The sequence below is a fragment of the Pieris brassicae genome, chromosome 1 (genome assembly GCF_905147105.1).
Source record: "Pieris brassicae chromosome 1, ilPieBrab1.1, whole genome shotgun sequence".
Lineage (NCBI taxonomy): Eukaryota > Metazoa > Arthropoda > Insecta > Lepidoptera > Pieridae > Pieris > Pieris brassicae.
Window position 1 is genome coordinate 22403045 of NC_059665.1, and position 18098 is coordinate 22421142.

Here is an 18098-nt window from a genome sequence, read left to right on the forward strand (position 1 = left end):
ATCGTAGTAATTTGTCTCGGATTGTAGTTGTTACACCCTTAGGTAAAGAGGAAATACAGAACAGACTTATAATGTACATGAGACGAAATATAAGGTTGACTGATGTAAATCTATAAATAAAATATTCAACCTCTGAATCAGACTAGATGTTGGATGGTTTGTTAGTTAAATACTGTGTGAAACAGACGATATCGAATAATGTATAAGATTCATCTTAATTTCATTATTATTTTATTTATTTATTTTTTGTATAAGTGTTAATAATAAGTGTTATTAATATAAAAGAAGTTGATGTGATGGAAACACAAACTGTGCACAGTTTTTCTATCCACCAGGACGTCGAACATAATTAAATCATTAACACACATATACTAAGGCCAGTGAGATATAAACTGTAAATTTATAACAATCAAACCATTCAAGCGATTTAAAATACGTAAAACGTCGTAAACAAATCTAAACACTGACGCGCCATAGATAGCCGATGCTAGAAACCTGTTCTTGTCGAGAATTGTCATTCACATACAGAATGAGTTCCTATATTCTAATTTTTTTTAATGACGTATATAGCATAATTTATGTTATGCATAATTTATAATTGTTTGAGTTATGTAGTATTTTTTTAATTTAAATTTAATATTGTTTCTTGTTATATTAGTAAGAAGTGTAGCTGGTATCGAGTTTATTAAATTTGGAATAATGTAATCTAATGTTTTTTTTCCCATATAAATTATTGTGTTTGGGTAATAGAAATTAGTTTTTAAAATTTTCTACGTGTTGAGTAGTGATAGTGAGTTTTAATTGTTTTGAGGTAATTTTCTGTAAAGTAAATCTAATCTACAGATAGACAGGACAGGCCGGAGACTTTCATTTATCAGGGTCTCTTCGGCTAAGGAGGTTGAGAAAACTTAAATAATCCAATATATATTTTCAAATTTCTTAACCTACTAAGTAATAATAAAATTAAAATTAAAACAAATTTAAAAAGTTTGGTCCTGTGGCATTGTATGTTGTATGCCGGCAGCATTTTCTCGCTGTATTGCGATACCTATTCGTGGAGCGAGGAAAGCACCAGCTCTGGCCATCTAACAAGCGCCAACATAAATATTTAATTAGCGCCTCTGTCATTGAACCCCACTTACTACATTACTTGTACTTGATATCATTCTAAGAAGTAATTTTATAATGATTATTATAAGTAAATATACTTTACCGCTACCTTACTAATTTAATATTTAGTACAGTATTGTTATTAACACAATAATCACCATATTGAGTTATGATATTCCGCGTGATTAATAATTATCATCTTATTATTCATTAAACAGAAATCTCTTTTGTGTTGGACTTGATTAAATAGCTGTCATAATCATTGCAGGCTTTAAAAATAAATAAATGTTACAACTTACAACTAAAACGGTTTATTGTTATTTTATTTAACAAAGAGTATAATAATCAAATCTGAATTTTCGGAGTTGGAGAAAATAATAAATCACAAATATTTTTTATTCGTTTTTCATTAATTAAAAAGAATGAAATCACAAATATATGCATTGATAATAAAAAAAATACCATGACAAAATCTGACATTGTAGATTGTGTCATTGTATTTAATATCAACGAAATAAATTACTCTTATAATAATTTCCTTACAAATTCTTATTATTACTCGACTAAGACGACTATTCTATAGTAAAATTTCCACGATTTAACCTCTAAAGAGGTTTTATATCAATCTAGCACTGGCTTTAACCAAAGACAATATTCGCATAACTAAAACATTTCGCTAGATAATGCGTTTTTAACATCTTTACTTACTTGTATTGCTTTTACACTAAATTTCTTAAGTAATAGTTACAGCGCAAGCGAATTAGGTCTTCTCGGTCGTCTTACTTCATCCGAATGTGTCAAGTTTCTATTATCTATATCACCCTCATCTCTCTCTCCATCTCTTCTTAAAAACAGCACGTCACGTGGCTGCAACTGTTCTTGGTTGTAGATAATGGGGCCATCTTTAAAATTCACCACTTTGTTTGTCGTTTCTTGATCTAATACTTCGTAGGATTCTGAAGGAGTTTGAGGTGATGAGAGGCTAGTAACGGTGGTTCTTTCAGATCTGATTTCCATGTAAGGTGATGTGGGGCATACGCAGGTCCTGCAATGGGCCCCGCCGTGTATATTTGGATTCCACGCTTCGACCTGACTACTAAATGTTGTGGTCTCTGGTGGCTCTTCGGGGACGATGCGGGATTTGAACGCCATTTGCCTGTATTGACTGTTGATGGCGATCAAGTTGTAGAACTCGGAACCTTGAATAAAAGCAACGCTGGTTTATTAGAGAAGTCTAATCCCCCCCCTCATTCTTAAAAATCTAATCAGTCTTATCACACTTTTAATTAAAATGAGGAGATTTTGCGGAAATGCTACTTCATCTGTGTCAAATTGTGTTTACGCGGATATAAAGAGATCAGTACTGAGGGGAGGAACTGGAGGGTACTGGCTCTCTCGCTGAACGAAATGCGGCTTAAACAAGATGAACCTATTGAATGACTTCACCCAGGTTTTCTATGAGACAGAGGTACTGCCTCGGTCCAGCACTCCCACTAGGAAGAGGATTGACTGATTGTAACAATGGTGTAATGTGTTACAATATTTTGTGCCAATGTCTTAAGTTCAGTATCAACACTAAGGATATTCTCAGAGCTGAAGACCGAAAGCAACCTCATGGTACTCTCACTGGGAAGATTGTACTGATTGTACTGGTAACAATGGTGTGATGTGTTACAATAATTTGTTCCAATATTTTAAGTTCAGTATCAATACTAAAGATATTCTCAGAGCTGAAGACCGAGAGCAACATCATGGTACTCTCACTGGAAAGATTGTACTGATTGTACTGGTAACAATATTGTAATGATTTTAAAATATTTTGTTTTAATGTTTTAAGTACATCAATGGTAAGCATGTCTAATGTTGCACTTCCATACAATTTTCTTATAAACCAAAAGTTTGGCGATCTAAAAGAGTGGCGGAGTCAAATCTTCTCGCCCTTGATTTGTCAACTGCTAGTGAATTATAGTTAGTTATAATACATTTTATTTTCTTAAAAATTTGTAGAAAGGACACATGAACTTGAAACATCGCTTAAAATATATTTTTACCACATGTTGATAACAACTCAATCAGTAAAACATTATCAATTGTACATCTCTTTTCATCATATAAGTATTTAATTTGACGGAAGAGACGAAGGGAAATTTGTCGCTCTTTAACCTCATAGAAATTAATTAAAACATCATAATTTGTAAATTGAATGAGATAAGATCCAAATTTTTGGCTTTAACCTTCTCTATTTTCTAACGATATTTATAACTTGTACTCACTGGGATCTGGGACAATATCTTTACATCATGCATGCATGCATAATATTATCAGTTTTTTTATATATTTTAATGGGTCCAAAGCCATGAAAAATAAATATAAAATATAATAAAAATATATATCCAAACTCCTAAATATTAACGTGGAGCCGTGATCCGACAAATTTACCGAGATAATAATGGAGAAAACCGTACAAGAAACTTACTCATTTTTTATGAATCGCAGATAGTTTTGGGCTAAGAATTTGATACATAAATATTATAAAAAAAATATAAAATAATTTAAATAATCTATACTTACATACACCGATGAAGAATAATACTTGTATTGGCAATTTTAGAAAGGTTTTAGCTCCGACTAATATTATGATATCAAAAATCCAGTTCGGTATCATCGTGTAGAAAACAAATTTCAAAATCTTGGGTTTTTTCTGAAATTTTACATACATTCTTTGAATCCGCCAATTTCCACTGTTTAACATAAAAACCTAATATGTCCTATGCTTGCATAATCTAAAGGTCTGGTGTTGAATTCTCAGCAAAACACTTGTTGTTTCGGGTTGGCAAGGACGGCTAGAACATACGATTAATCGCTATTTTTGTTTTTAATCTTATAGGGAAGGCAAGCTAGTTTACGGAACGCCCAAAAAGGGCAGTCATTGCCCATAGACACCTACTTTAGTTGGTGCGTTGCCATCCTTTAAATGAGGATTATTCTCTTTATTTAAACAATTGGAGTCTTTCAGGGAACATAGTTCGCAAATTCTCAAAAGAAAATGTCTTGTGAAGCAGGCCGTGGAAGACTTCCAGCCATCAAGGTGATGTTAGGTGAGATCTAACAATTTGATAGATTCGATTATTATAATATACCAGAGGACCCGACAGACGTTGTCCTGTCTTAACTATGAATATTCGAATTGGTATAATTATAACAAACCCAACAATAAAAGAATTAGCGAAATCGGTCCAGCCGTTCACGCGTGATGCCGTGACCAAGGGAAATAGGTTTTTACATATATAATATATAAGACGTATCATCCATTTAGTCTACTATATAGTATAATTTATATTTCGTTATTGGCATACAATCCTTTAACGTATTACAATGTCTTCAGTTGGTTTATTATGTTTCTACTTTAACATTTACATAAGTTTTCATATTCACTCATACATATCTGTCTCTTTTCGGATAAGTTAATATCAGTGCGAAACAGCATTTTATCTAGGATTTAAACGCCAGACCTCAAGGTTGAAGTTAAGAAATAGGCCAGCAATATATGCCAAATGTACTGATAAAGATACTTACAAAAAAGATAGCGTAAAATCCAGCCAAAATGGTAACAATATATATGAACTTCAAGATAATCCATATGATGAGATAGATTTTTAATGCCAACATTATATTTTGGACCATAGCGAGGTCTTCTTCAGTGATTGTTTTGTTGAAACGATCGCCAATGACTGTGACTGTTACGCCATCTAGGGCTGTCGCAGTGGTAAATAATTTTGTTAGGCCCAGAGAATTAACTACGATAAGGATTACGACTAAAATCTGAAATTTAATAAATATATTTTAAAACATAAACTACAGCGCGGCGTGGTGCTAACGTTTTCAAATATAGAGAGTGAAAAAAGGATCTCTAAGGAAGATTTTTTTTGTTATTTTGAAATTGTATTCTTAGAAAAATCCGGAAATCTATTGGTGTTTGAGTGTTTAATGGACTAGAGGCTCTCATGAGCCTCGCATTGCCAGTAGGCGTGTGCGAGAGTGAGCAGCTACGTTATTGTTTTTTAGATCCTGTATCCTTTACAGGATACGGGACACTCCGCGGGACTCGCATTAAAGTAATAATAACATTTGTTAATAGTTTAAAGTAACATGCAATTATATACAAGTATTATAATTATTTTATGGGATCTATGCTGTTAATAAATTTTTTCTATACATTATTTTTTTCAAACAACTAGTCAGCTCAACAGCTTTGTGTCAAGTAAAACTGGTGCGGTAACTAAAATACCTTAACGACAACAAACGAAACAATTAAATATATATATTAAATCAAATTTAAACAGTTTGGTCCCGGTGGCAATGTGAAATCAATAAATTAAAATATACTAGAAAATATTGAGTAATTATATTAGTTTCGTAAAAGTAAGAATAATTGTAAGCATACATACCAGACTTAAAATTGAACGGACATAGATGCCAGTAGAGAGCTTACAGCAACCACAGTACCTACTCAGTTCCGGCCAATTGCAGTTGTTTAACCGCAAAACCCTGAAAGTTGTCGATAATTAAATTGTGGTTAAATGTTAACGATATAACAGCGAGTGTGGGAAAAGGAATTACTAGAGGCTCGGACAGAAGTTGTCTACAATGAAAAAATCTAATAATGCAAATCATTCTCGACTCTACTTGAACACAAAATTCATCAAAATCTGTCCAGCCATTTAGGAGTTTAATTACGAACACACGCACAGAAGATTTATATACCAGCTGTGTATTTGCTGTATAGATAAATAACCTAGATACCGTATGTGGTGCAATTTGCCGGTCTGGTTTGTGAATCTAAACCATCTAGGGCGCCACCCAAACGCTAACAGAAAATTATTCAAATTGGTCCAGCTGTTTAAGATGTTCAGTGACATACACACGTACAGTACAAATATATACATACTAATCGCCCAGATAGCAGATGGGTCAATCAAGGTCAATCTGTGTTATATCTCTCTCTGTACTTAGAGAATGAGATTTACCGATACACCTTGTGAGTGAATTGTGGACACTGTGGGGATGTAACTGATACTGTATAAAGGGGATTTTTCAAATTGAGAGGAGTATGGACAAATCTGGTACCGGGCCGATGGGTACATGTCGGAGGAGCGCAGTGTGTATTATGTACCTAGTTGGGAACAGTGTTTTTTAATAATATATATTTATTATATAATTGCTCTTATCTCAGAAGTAAAAGAAAATAGTTCTTGCAGTTGAAAAACTGTGTACCATGTCAATAAAATTTTTTTTCTACTTTACTCAAGAGTTCCACTTAAAATTGTATTAAAATTGTTCGATAATTTAATCTGATGTCATTTTAATACCTACTATATAACCCCTCTGATAAACTGATATAACTTCTGAATGATTATTATAAACAAGAAATGTTATACAATTCGAAAATAGGCGAGACGACAATAGCGGTCATTGACCCCTAAAAGGTTCAAACTCTAAATAAACCTAGCAGCTGTTAAGAGAGTTTATTTTGCAAATAAAATGCAGACTTTTTTTACGACTCAATGGATTAAATGTGTTTAACCCAGGTTCAATTCCTGCCGAAATATTATTAAAATTGACTCCCGATGAGGGTCTTCCCTGAAGGATACGACCTCTAAGTATTCAATGTTAAAGCGTACCCCTGCAAAACAATGCAGTCACTAAAAATGGGTGTGCATGGGCCGCGCTGACTGTCATTTATGGACATCCCGTAGGCTAGCTTGCCAATAATGTTGGTGTACTTTTTATATATAAAAATCATTTCCTCGACATATATTTACAAGTTAAAAAAGAATGTTAAACTTCTAAATAATAAATTAGACTGTTCGCTGATGTTATATTTCTAGTAATTACCACATGATATCAGTAACCGACATGGTAGACTGACTAGTATACTAAAGCAATTGTGTTTTATTTTTTGATTAAAAAAAAACTAAAAATTTGATATTGTTTTATTACATTTAAGTTAAAATAATAAACAATTAAATTCCAATTGATTACCATCATCAATCAAGCGATATCGAATTACAACAATAATTTTGTAGGTTTTTCAGGCAATTTGCAACCGTACACGGTTCCTTCTCATCTAATTTTGTATCTAAAATCTTCAAAGGCTGAGATAACCCGAGCAAGGAATGCTCCTTGCAACCCCCTCAAAAGATTATTAACAATAATTGACGGACGCAAAGAGTGTGGATTATTTGTAATATTACATCTTTCAATTTACACATTATCGCAAAAATTAACTTATCTATCTAACTACAAACGAGTAAAAATCTTCCGCGTAACCAAGATGGTGACATAAGCGTAGGTTTATTGTATTTGTATTATATTATCCACATACAACACATTAATAAAAACCAATAAACTGTGTACACATCCTTTTTTTTTATTTATTAAATCTAGAAAATGTTATCGATAAAAAACGGCAAATATTTTTGGCCTCTTAACATAAGATTATTGTCGCGTACCTTATAACAGACTCCATCATTTTGCGTAAAACTTTCACTAAATAAGCAAATGGATTCATATTTCACATTTAAAGCATGTTTACTATAAACAATTGCGTTCGACATCTGTCTCCATACAATTTCAACTGATATCATTCATTTCGTATCTTATCACACCGCAAATATGCGTATTTTGGTTATCAATTTCAATTTCCTCTTTAGTGAAGGATATTTAAATTCTAGTGCAGTGAGCTAATATGCTGACGATTTCGTATAGCCGCCTAGAACTTCTCCAATATGCATAGCCTTAGACAGATTTACTGCGTGTTTATGTGTATTTATATATGATATAAGAAGAAGAGTATGTTGTATAAAACTAATATATAATGCAATAACTTGCTTTATATCTTAAGTAAAGATATAACAACGTTTTTTATAACTCCAAAAAAGTTTTACAAGTCATACGAAAGCGGTTTAACATTAACAATATTTGTTGGACTTTATTCTATTAAATTTCGAGGTTATAAACTAAATGAGGTTATATTTCATTGTACTTCAAATATCGTCGGAAATCGCCGTTGGCGCCACTAGATCAGATGTGGTGAAGCAGTTCATGTCAATATCAACATGACATTTTTATTTTTATAATACTGTGCAAATATCTTACAATATCTGAAAAATGTTATAATTTATAACATATTCTGACGTGCCTTCTACCATTAGAGGTAAGCAGTAGAACACACACTTTAAAACAGTTACTTAATCCCGACACATACATCACACATTTTAACAAATTTTTTCATGCCTCGTCCTTGCTCGGCTGATATATGTGGAGTTCTGGCACAAACTGAACATATTCTATCGTACAAGACCCACGCCTCGGAAAAATTATAATAATAACTTATTTATTTCAGACATTCATATTTAGTTTTAGTTTTCGCAACAATTTGGTTTTAGTTGCTACTATTGGTTAGTAAACAAAACAAAAAAACTCATATACTGAGACAGCATACCAACTTTTTAAGATATGTTCTTTGTGATCAACACATTCAGGATTGATGCTATGCCTAACAGATGCATCAAGGAACTTTTTCCGAATGTAGGCATTAAATCCGTCAATTCGGGCCACCATACCTGACGCCCTGCAAACCCTGAACCTCAGCAAACCCAACAGCAACCCGAACATGTTGTTATGCTGAATACGCAATATATATCAATGCCTAGGTAAAAAGAGGTCACGAGGAAAATGACTGACAAGACGCCTTGAACAGAATATGTTCGACTTCTGGTGAGCTACGTACAAACCTTCGGGCCAGCACGCAGCTACGGCTAACGCTTTTCTTCCTCACTCCAGATCTGATTCCATCAAATCAAATCCAATTGATTCGTTGCTGTCTGACTGGAGTCTATCCTTCTTATTTCTATTTATTTTCTAATTAACAATTATATCTTGCTGTAAATGTATTATTATTTTATATTTATCTTTTACTTCAATTTTCAGTCATGTGTCTCAACGTAGAAATAATACTTCCAACAGTGAAGAAATTTTTACTACTTTATCCCTTAAAAACTGGATGCATACTTACCTACTTTTGGACAATGGTTGGTATTTGATATCTTTGGCGAAAATTTATTTGCTTTTTAAAATACTTCATACATCCAACGTGGACAACTAAAAAAAAATATTTGTTTACGAGTGTCACCGTCTATTAGTGACGTTCTCAAGAAAAAAATATTATACATAGTTGCATTACAGCGTTTGTTAAGGATATTATATTGCGTCTTAAATATGACCGTGAATAATGTGCACAATATTTTTGTTTTTGAGAAAAGTGTTGGTGTGGTTAAAGCATGCGACTCTCTGAGTTCGTGCGTTCAAAATACGGCTGTGCATCAAAGGAATTTCTCTTTCTATATGCGCAGTAGACGAAGGCAAACATCATAAGGAAACTAGCATGTCTTAAACCCAAAAACCAATGGCATGTGTCAGTCACAGTGCACAGACCACCTTACGAATAAAAATGATATTTTTATTTAATCTGAGGCCAAGACCAGCGCTGGCAAGAGCGCCACTGTATTATTATTATTATTTTTGAATTTTAGGTTCGCTCTTTTTTCTGCGTGCTTTTCTTCCTGGTTGCATTACTAGAATTGGTCGTGGGGAAACCATTTCCAATTAAGCCTATATTTGTTGACATAGAAATTACTGCCTATTACACAATGTACTTTTCTTTCGTTATTTTGTTGCTTACCGAATTCTTATTGATGGTTTTTACTATACATTTGGGCATAGGATCTTTTACCGTAAGTTTTTATTATGTATTCATATATGAAAAATAAATTTAAAACTATTTCACCGAACTGGTTTAAAAAAAAAACTACAATGAAAATACAACATTATCTCTGAGTAAAAAATTTACAGCCTTGCGAAGCTGGGGCAGTGTTACATGCATGCATTTTAATTTTTATTATGAGCAATGTCTCAGTTTTCAACGAATACCTTGTATGCCTTCTAAGTTAGATAATATAATGAATAAACACATTATCTACGGTTTGATATTGAGTAACTTTTATCACTTTCCCTTCTCTATATATCTATATATATAAAATAAAGTCGTGTTAGTTATACTATTTATAACTCAAAAACGGATTGGCTGAAACTAATGGCGAGGTAGCTCAGATCCAAGAGACAGACGGCTGGGATAGGACAATTAGAAGTTTTAAAGTTGATTGTTTGATGTGTTTCGAATTTCTATTAGATTAACCGATAATATATCATTATCAAGGCCACGACCAAGAAGATCAAATATTTCCCGACAAAGCCGTAACGACAAATCAGTAGATCGATTTTGACAAATGTTAAAGTGTATTCGAGAAAAGTTCAGATTTACAATTAGATGTTTTTTTTAAGTATGATTTTTTGCATATAAGATGTGTGACAACGTCTGTCATGTCCGCTAGTATTCTAAAAAATAGACTGAAGTAATGTTTTTTTTTGTGTTTTGTGCGAGTATGTCGGCCACCATAATGTAACACCCACCTTTAAATGCCTTAAAATTTCAGGGTGACTTGTGTTGTTTAAAGCAATATTTAATATGCCGTATTATAACTTGGGGATTCGAAGTTGCATTCTTACCTGTTGTATGCTTCTCGAATAAACCTCTCATTGGCTGGTATTTAGGAATGATGTTTTTCGTTGGTGAGTTATTTTTATTACATTCGTCATCATTTAATATTTATACAAATACAAATGTCAAATCTTTTACGTTTAACACTTATTTTTCAGTCTTAGAGTTGTACTCATTTATTATAGTCTATAGTTATTATTATACTTTAGCTGAAGAAAAGGAATTCGAGGAGGGCTCCGACAAAACACGTGATTGAGGGTAATGTTTTTAAATAAATTTGATTTTGTGTTTAATTAGACTTTGTACGTAACACATATTAAATTACAGAATAACTTAAATTAATCAGATTTTTAACAATGGTTTAAATGTATTGTTCTATATTTTTATTGTGGGCGATTTGCGCTGGAAGCTCTAGGCTTGGGTGGTTAGTGCCCCAGGTATAGGAGTGGAAATCAGGGTTTGTAAAATGGCCAATGCTGCTTATTATAAGGTTAATTTATATTGGTGCTGAAATATAATTTTCACAGTTATCGATAAGTGTTGGCGTTGATCAATTCAAAAGCGTTAAGCGCCTTTTGGTGGCCAGCTTGAGTATTATGAGGGAAATATGTATTTTTAAATAAATAGACTAGTATATTCTCGTAGTTCATTTTTTCTACTTTATTTTGGAAGTTAAATTGAACATAGTATTATCTTTGGTTAACATAGCTTTTAGACATTGAAAGAAAACAATTTTTTAAAGCCATTTTTATTTATTATAAACTTATAATTATTTTACATAATTGTAAATTTAAATTTTTCCGACGTTTCGCGTGATTTACAGCGTGCGTGGTCACGGTGACCGAAGAATGTCAAAAGTATCACAGCTGTAGAGAAAGTTGTGTTATCTGTATTTATTTCCCCGGAATATTAAATGATATATATATATTAAATTGAAGTTATATTTATTTTGGCACGTTAGGGAAAAATGATGAAAATAAATTTTTATAATGCGCGCGCAACCCGTCACAAATCACCGACACCCTGAAGTTTGCTATAGTCAACATTTTAGTTTTTTTGTGATAATTAAATACACTTTATTTAACTAGATAATGAGTTATAATAAAACTTTTAATGTATTAAATACCTTTTTTTCTATTGTTAGTGTCGCCTTTTCTACAAACAGAATACAAATTTTGAAAAGATTTTTAAATAAACTTCTAACGCGTCCATTAGTACACGCACGTTTTATTTTTTTATTTTATTTACGATAACTGTAATTGCCATGTATTTTAGAACATATACATTATACGTTCTACCATATTAATAAGTTTATCTCCGTTTGAAAACGAATAAAAAATCTATTATTGATTCCATTGCAGGTCGTAACAGTCAATTGATAAAAATATCCTACGAAAAATATGTTCGAGGCTTATCATATCCTGATAACGATACCTTGATAATGCACACAAATAGGTTATGTGAACTATGCTCGACGAGTCATAGACGTCCGCTAATATTGTAAAATGGGGTTTATGTTGCCGACTTTTAAGAAATGTTTGTGTTGTGTGTCGCTGAGGACGGGGTCGTTTTTGATTGGTTATGTTTCAGCTGTAAGTACAGTCATTCAGTATTATACACTATACATAGAGGATGCCTTACTTAAACCGTCCAATTAAATTCACCATAGTTAAATCTTAAGTTAAAGGTCTTTAAATTAGTTACCTAATCGGTATTTTTTTATAACCGAGTTAAACCGTTTAGATAATAACTGTGTCTAAAGTCAGATGGTCCTTCAAGAAAAGATGCAAAATGCATTTTATAGCGAGTGCCAATGGAACTTAACATCAAGAAACCCTCCGTATCCCGATCCGTATTAAATTTCGGACAAATTCGCAGAAACACTATGATGCATTTAGTTAGTAATGATAGTGCGTGAATTATTAATAAAATAAAATATGACCAATATGTTTTTACAGATATTTTCCACATTGGCTTTATCCCTAATTTCTTTATCACTATACAAAGTTGTATATTACGTTGATCATACGATAAATGATACAATTACCGAGACGAAGGTAGAGAATCCAGAAGATGTCCATGAAGTGGCTACCAGTTTATATATTGCCCATGCTTATCTTATAATTGTGTTTTTATACAATTTATTAATAAGTGTATTACTTATCGCTGGTCTGCATAAGGTATGTTTTTTATACCTATAACATATGTCGTGGCTCTTAATCACAGAACGGAAATGGACCCAATAATAAAATAGCTATACATGGACTGCATGGACCAGTGTTGGCCTAGTGGCTTCAGTGTGCGACTCTCTTCCCTGAGCTCGTAGGTTCGATCCCCGACTGTGCACTAATGGACTTACTTTCTATGTGCACATTTAGTTTATTAATCACTCGAACGGTGAAGGAAAACGTCGTAAGGAAACCCCACGAGATCCAAAAAGTCTACGACGTGTGTCAGAGGATACTGATCAGCTACTTGCCTATTACATTAACAAATCATCATTAAACAAATACAGATATCTGAGACCTAGACCTAAAAAGGTTGTTTCATTTTTATACATGGACTGCAGCACCTATAACGGCTGATCTATTCTAAGTGATTAATGGTATACCAACAAACATTTTGTTTTATTGCTAATAATCTTATATGTAATTGGCTATAACCAAGCCCTTAATAAGAATATCTACGATCGCGATACAAAATGCATTACCTACACATACGTAAATATTATATACTAAAATTTCAGGCAAATACAAAATATATGAGAGACTACTTCAAAGCTGGGCTATTTCTTCTTCTATTGGCGCTCGCAACCGTTGTCTTGTCCACGGTGTTCTTGCACTTTATTGTCACAGTTGCATTATTAAAATGGAGTGGTAAGCATGAGTCTAATAGATTCCAAATACGTCTCACCCTTAATTTTTTCTATGATCCATTTAATTAATTATTTAGATTGATCCATATCAAGTTGCTTCATTTTGTACAGATTTTAACGTAGTGGTCATTTGTTATCCTAGAAGACGTCGCTAGAGGTGTTTCGCACGCTTCTCGTAGCTGATAGATTTCCGACTCTATGTCACTTGTATCAGAAATTGATGTGCCAAAGAGCTAAGGTAGTGAGTAAGAGTAGGTAGGTTAGTTAAACGACTAGGCTGTTAATTAAACAGCTGATTAAGCTAGTTGGCTGCGACAGATCCAAGTAACTTGCCTTGCTGTTTGACCAACTGGCTGAACATCTTTCAGGCCGTTAGTTAAACGACTAGGCTGTTAATTGAACAGCTGATTAAGCTAGTTGGCTGCGACAGATCCAAGTAACTTGCCTTGCTGTTTGACCAACTGGCTGAACATCTTTCAGGCCGTTAGTTAAACGACTAGGCTGTTAATTGAACAGCTGATTAAGCTAGTTGGCTGCGACAGATCCAAGTCATTTGCCTTGCTATTTGACCAACTGGCTGAACATCTTTCAGGCCGTTAGTTAAACGACTAGGCTGTTAATAGAACAGCTGATTAAGCTAGTTGGCTGCGACAGATCCAAGTAATTTGCCTTGCTGTTTGACCAACTGGCTGAACATCTTTCAGGCCGTTAGTTAAACGACTAGGCTGTTAATTGAACAGCTGATTAAGCTAGTTAGCTGCGACAGATCCAAGTCATTTGCCTTGCTGTTTGACCAACTGGCTGAACATCTTTCAGGCCGTTAGTTAAACGACTATGCTGTTAATTGAACAGCTGATTAAGCTAGTTGGCTGCGACAGATCCAAGTAATTTGCCTTGCTGTTTGACCAACTGGCTGAACATCTTTCAGGTCGTTAGTTAAACGACTAGGCTGTTAATTGAACAGCTGATTAAGCTAGTTGGCTGCGACAGATCCAAGTAATTTGCCTTGCTGTTTGACCAACTGGCTGAACATCTTTCAAGCCGTTAGTTAAACGACTAGGCTGTTAATTGAACAACGGATTAAGCTAGTTGGCTGCGACAGATCCAAGTCATTTGCCTTGCTATTTGACCAACTGGCTGAACATCTTTCAAACCGTTGGTTAAATGACTATGCTGTTAATTGAGCAGCTGATTAAGCTAGATGGCTGCGACATATATACTATGTGATTATCTACTCTAATGAATGAATCCTACTCTTAATTCTACTATAGACTTAGAGAGTTGGAATTTACCACAAACTTTTGAATCTAATAACTTAATCAAAACGTTTTTAAAAATCCTATTAAGTCGAATGTTTTAGTTATAATTGAAAAACCTACTAGCGACGTTAATATTTGGGTTTTACAGTTATAGTTCTCTACTGCCTCATAATGGTCCGGAGTCATTATCTAGAACTTGAAGAAGCAAATAAACCACCAGTGATCGAAATGGAAAGTCTCTACAATCCACCGAGAGCTTCTCATTTGTATGCGTGAAGAACTTTAGCACATAATAACGAATTAACAACATTAGTTCGATTTACGATAATAGTATTTGGTCACATATGAAGTAATGCCTTGTCGGCATGCAACCACGAAATCGAATTTTATTAGTTGTAGTATTTGTACTAAGAGATAAATTCAATATTTTTGCAGTTCCACATAGGAACGAACGTATTAATTGAAGTACACATGCATCTAATAAAATTATGGAAAACCTTTTAATACCAAGTGAATTTTTACTATTCATTTTACATTTTTGTATTGGGTAGCCATGACTAGATGAGATATTATTGTAACTTTTACATCCTTCTTTAGAAAGTCTTGTGTGTTTTACATATTTTGTAATTTTGTTCAACAGTATAGTGATCAGTTTTTGTTATTTAAGTAGGAATTTAATGTTACGTAATAATTATATTATTTTTAAAATTTGTTTCTTTTTATTATCTATACTAATATTATAAAGAGGAATTATTTGTGTTTTTGTATGTATTGTCGTAATATTTTAACACAAAATCTACTCAACTGATATAAAAAAAAAATATTGGCGATAGAACAAAAAACGCTCCCTACTCCGTGGTCTCAACCGAAATTGAATGTTTTGAGTTTTTAAAGCGATTTTTTGTTCCAGTTAAAAAGTTCTCTTTAGAACTACGTAATAAATTATTTCAGATGAAAAGTACTTTTAGGCCTATTATATATATTATTCATTCTTACACTTTTCTTTAGGAAGTAGGTACCTATCTATCAAAAGTTTTTTTAGAACTAACTTTCCTAACCTTTTACTAATTATTTTCTGTGACTTCCACTCTCACGTACGTGGATACTACAGTATCCAAAAAATAATGGCAGTATCCGTACATGGATACTACAATATCCAATACTACAAGTTTAAGTAAATGACATCTAGTTGACACTGAGGTTAGAGATAAACGTGTTAATCGACGTTGAATGATAGCTTAAGAAATAGTTCTCCCAATAAACTACAGATGGCAATGAAATATGATTATTTCTTTGTAAAAAAATTTCCTAACTCAGTTGACGTTCTTGTGAATTTTGTGAACAACTGTTTCGGAGTTTCAGACATTATGTCGTAGTACTGTAGTTTTATATTATATTTCTTTAATTATCATACATCAAAATAAAATTAAATATTTGTACTTTACGATTACGATAAGGTTATATAGTTTTAAGTGCTAATATGAGTTTACTTTCAACTTTAAAATATTTTTGTCACGGGCAAAATGGCTTTCTTCGAAGTTGTCGGCTGATTTTGGTGAGTTTTTATTTTAAATTTATAACACTCTACTCCCCTGCCATAGTCCAGGGACTTTTTATCTCGCATTAAAAAAAACAACGTAAATTGTTGATGAGTTGTTTACGTCTGTTTAGTGAATTAATAATTAAAAATGAATGTTGAGTCCTTAATAAGCATATTCATGCCTTTTTCAAATATAAATACATTAAAATGATATAAGATTCCCAAATAATATTGACGTGTTTCTCAGGTTTACTGTTATGGACACTGCGGTATCCACGGACGTTAGAACAAACTTCATAAATAAGGGTTTGTACAAACGAAAAAATATGTCTATTAATTTAATTGACATACGAACATTCATTTGCTAATTCTAATCAATCATATACTGCTGGATGTTGGTTTAGGTGATGCACTGTAATTTTAATTTGAATCTGAAATGACTGACCAAACATCGACTGTAAATATCAGTCATGACTTCACCGTGGACATACGTTAATAATGGATAATTTATACGACTATGAAAAAAATAAGATGAAAAGATACAAACAACAATATAACCAAAAATATTCAAAGTTTAATTTTGTCTACTGTCCTTTGAATCAAAACAGATTTTTTACCAGCTGCAGAAGCTTTCCGTTTTTTAACTCATCCTTTAGCTCCGTCATAAAGGAGTACATTTTCGTCACCAAAAAGCAAAAAGAGAACTCAATGCGAAAGGTAAACAAAACAATATGGCCGTGACAAGGACATCTCGCTGGTGGCGACATCTGTAATTAGCTTTGCGTTTTGTTCCCCATTGCCCATTATTAGCGCGATGTTAAAAACGACAAAATACTGACGGAACCTTAAAGATTAATCGGGAATTCGTTCCCGAATCGGGAGTCCCCAAAACGGAACTTCGACAAGGTGAAGTAGTGGATAGCTACTGTTCCGATTTGTCGATATGTGTATGTCGAGATGCTAACATAGTTAGTTTGATCTCGACATACTACTACCTCCAAATCGGATCTCGACAAAAACACAATTGACTGACATTTAAGCCAAGCATTGTCCTAGAGTCCATGGGAGGCGCGGACAGGAAATATCAATTCCTGTCTGCTCAGCCCTTAGAACGTACAAAAAAGCTTTTCCGTCGCATGTTAAATGCTGCATTATTTAACTGCTTTGTTATTTTTAAATCGGAAAATGCCAAAATTTCGCTTGGGCAATTTAGTATAATTCTGGCGGAAGACTTTTAATTTATTAAAAATACACCGAAATATTGACATGACTACGGAACCGCGACTAATAACATCTCGTACCGGACAGACACTGACGATGCGACCAAGACCAACAATAATCAGGAGACCTCAACTAGAACACCAACATTTTCCAGTGAGAAATGGGTACCAACAAGCTCGCTGTTGGATGTGCGCCCTGCAAAACGTCACTGCCAGAACTATATTGAAGTGTCTAGAATGCAACGTTAACCTATGCATTGAAGGGTGCTTTTTGGATTACCATACTTAACTGTTTAAATATTTTATAATTTACAAATCTTGCGGGTATCTTGCACAAAAAAGTCATAGCGCGCTACTCGAGAGGATATGGTAAAATTACGAGAAGTGATTATTTGGTATTGATATATTAGCCTACTTAATGTTGATTAATTATAAACATCTTGGCATCTTTTGAAAGGAATTAGTCTAGTTTTTT

At 33.3% G+C, this 18098-nt stretch overlaps 2 protein-coding genes across 3 annotated transcripts; one reads left to right on the forward strand and one right to left on the reverse strand.

The window, feature by feature from the left end:
* Positions 1-1515: 1515 nt before the first annotated feature.
* Positions 1516-7744, reverse strand: LOC123709803. Its single transcript, XM_045661361.1, has 5 exons — positions 7623-7744; positions 5559-5658; positions 4687-4932; positions 3682-3811; positions 1516-2309 (listed from the first exon to the last, which is right to left on the reverse strand). Exons 1-5 carry the CDS (start codon positions 7679-7681, stop codon positions 1855-1857), a joined length of 990 nt encoding a protein of 329 aa, XP_045517317.1. The 5' UTR covers positions 7682-7744; the 3' UTR covers positions 1516-1854.
* A 361-nt stretch (positions 7745-8105) lies between these two features.
* On the forward strand, positions 8106-15502 carry LOC123709290. 2 transcript variants are annotated; one of them, XR_006753712.1, is made up of 9 exons: positions 8106-8326; positions 9103-9203; positions 9705-9905; positions 10665-10800; positions 10888-10987; positions 12091-12321; positions 12688-12909; positions 13476-13605; positions 15012-15502. XR_006753712.1 is itself a non-coding variant. In XM_045660503.1 (4 exons), exons 1-4 carry the CDS (start codon positions 12235-12237, stop codon positions 15137-15139), a joined length of 567 nt encoding a protein of 188 aa, XP_045516459.1. In that variant the 5' UTR covers positions 12095-12234; the 3' UTR covers positions 15140-15491. The 2 variants fall into 2 exon arrangements, 1 of the variants encoding a protein (XP_045516459.1); XM_045660503.1 differs by lacking the exons at positions 8106-8326; positions 9103-9203; positions 9705-9905; positions 10665-10800; positions 10888-10987 and having other exon boundaries at positions 12095-12321; positions 15012-15491.
* Positions 15503-18098: the final 2596 nt, after the last annotated feature.

Excerpts from the sequence above, each read along its gene's own strand:
- LOC123709803 (XM_045661361.1), bottom strand. The coding sequence starts at position 7,681 with ATGAATCCATTTGCTTATTTAGTGAAAGTTTTACGCAAAATGATGGAG. Across the intron at positions 5,659-7,622 it reads ATGATGGAGTCTGTTATAAG|GGTTTTGCGGTTAAACAACT; the intron begins GTACGCGACAAT and ends GACAACTTTCAG. Across the intron at positions 2,310-3,681 it reads ATTATTCTTCATCGGTGTAT|GTTCCGAGTTCTACAACTTG; the intron begins GTAAGTATAGAT and ends CTTTTATTCAAG.
- LOC123709290 (XM_045660503.1), top strand. The coding sequence starts at position 12,235 with ATGGGGTTTATGTTGCCGACTTTTAAGAAATGTTTGTGTTGTGTGTCG. Across the intron at positions 12,322-12,687 it reads TGATTGGTTATGTTTCAGCT|ATATTTTCCACATTGGCTTT; the intron begins GTAAGTACAGTC and ends ATGTTTTTACAG. Across the intron at positions 12,910-13,475 it reads TTATCGCTGGTCTGCATAAG|GCAAATACAAAATATATGAG; the intron begins GTATGTTTTTTA and ends CTAAAATTTCAG.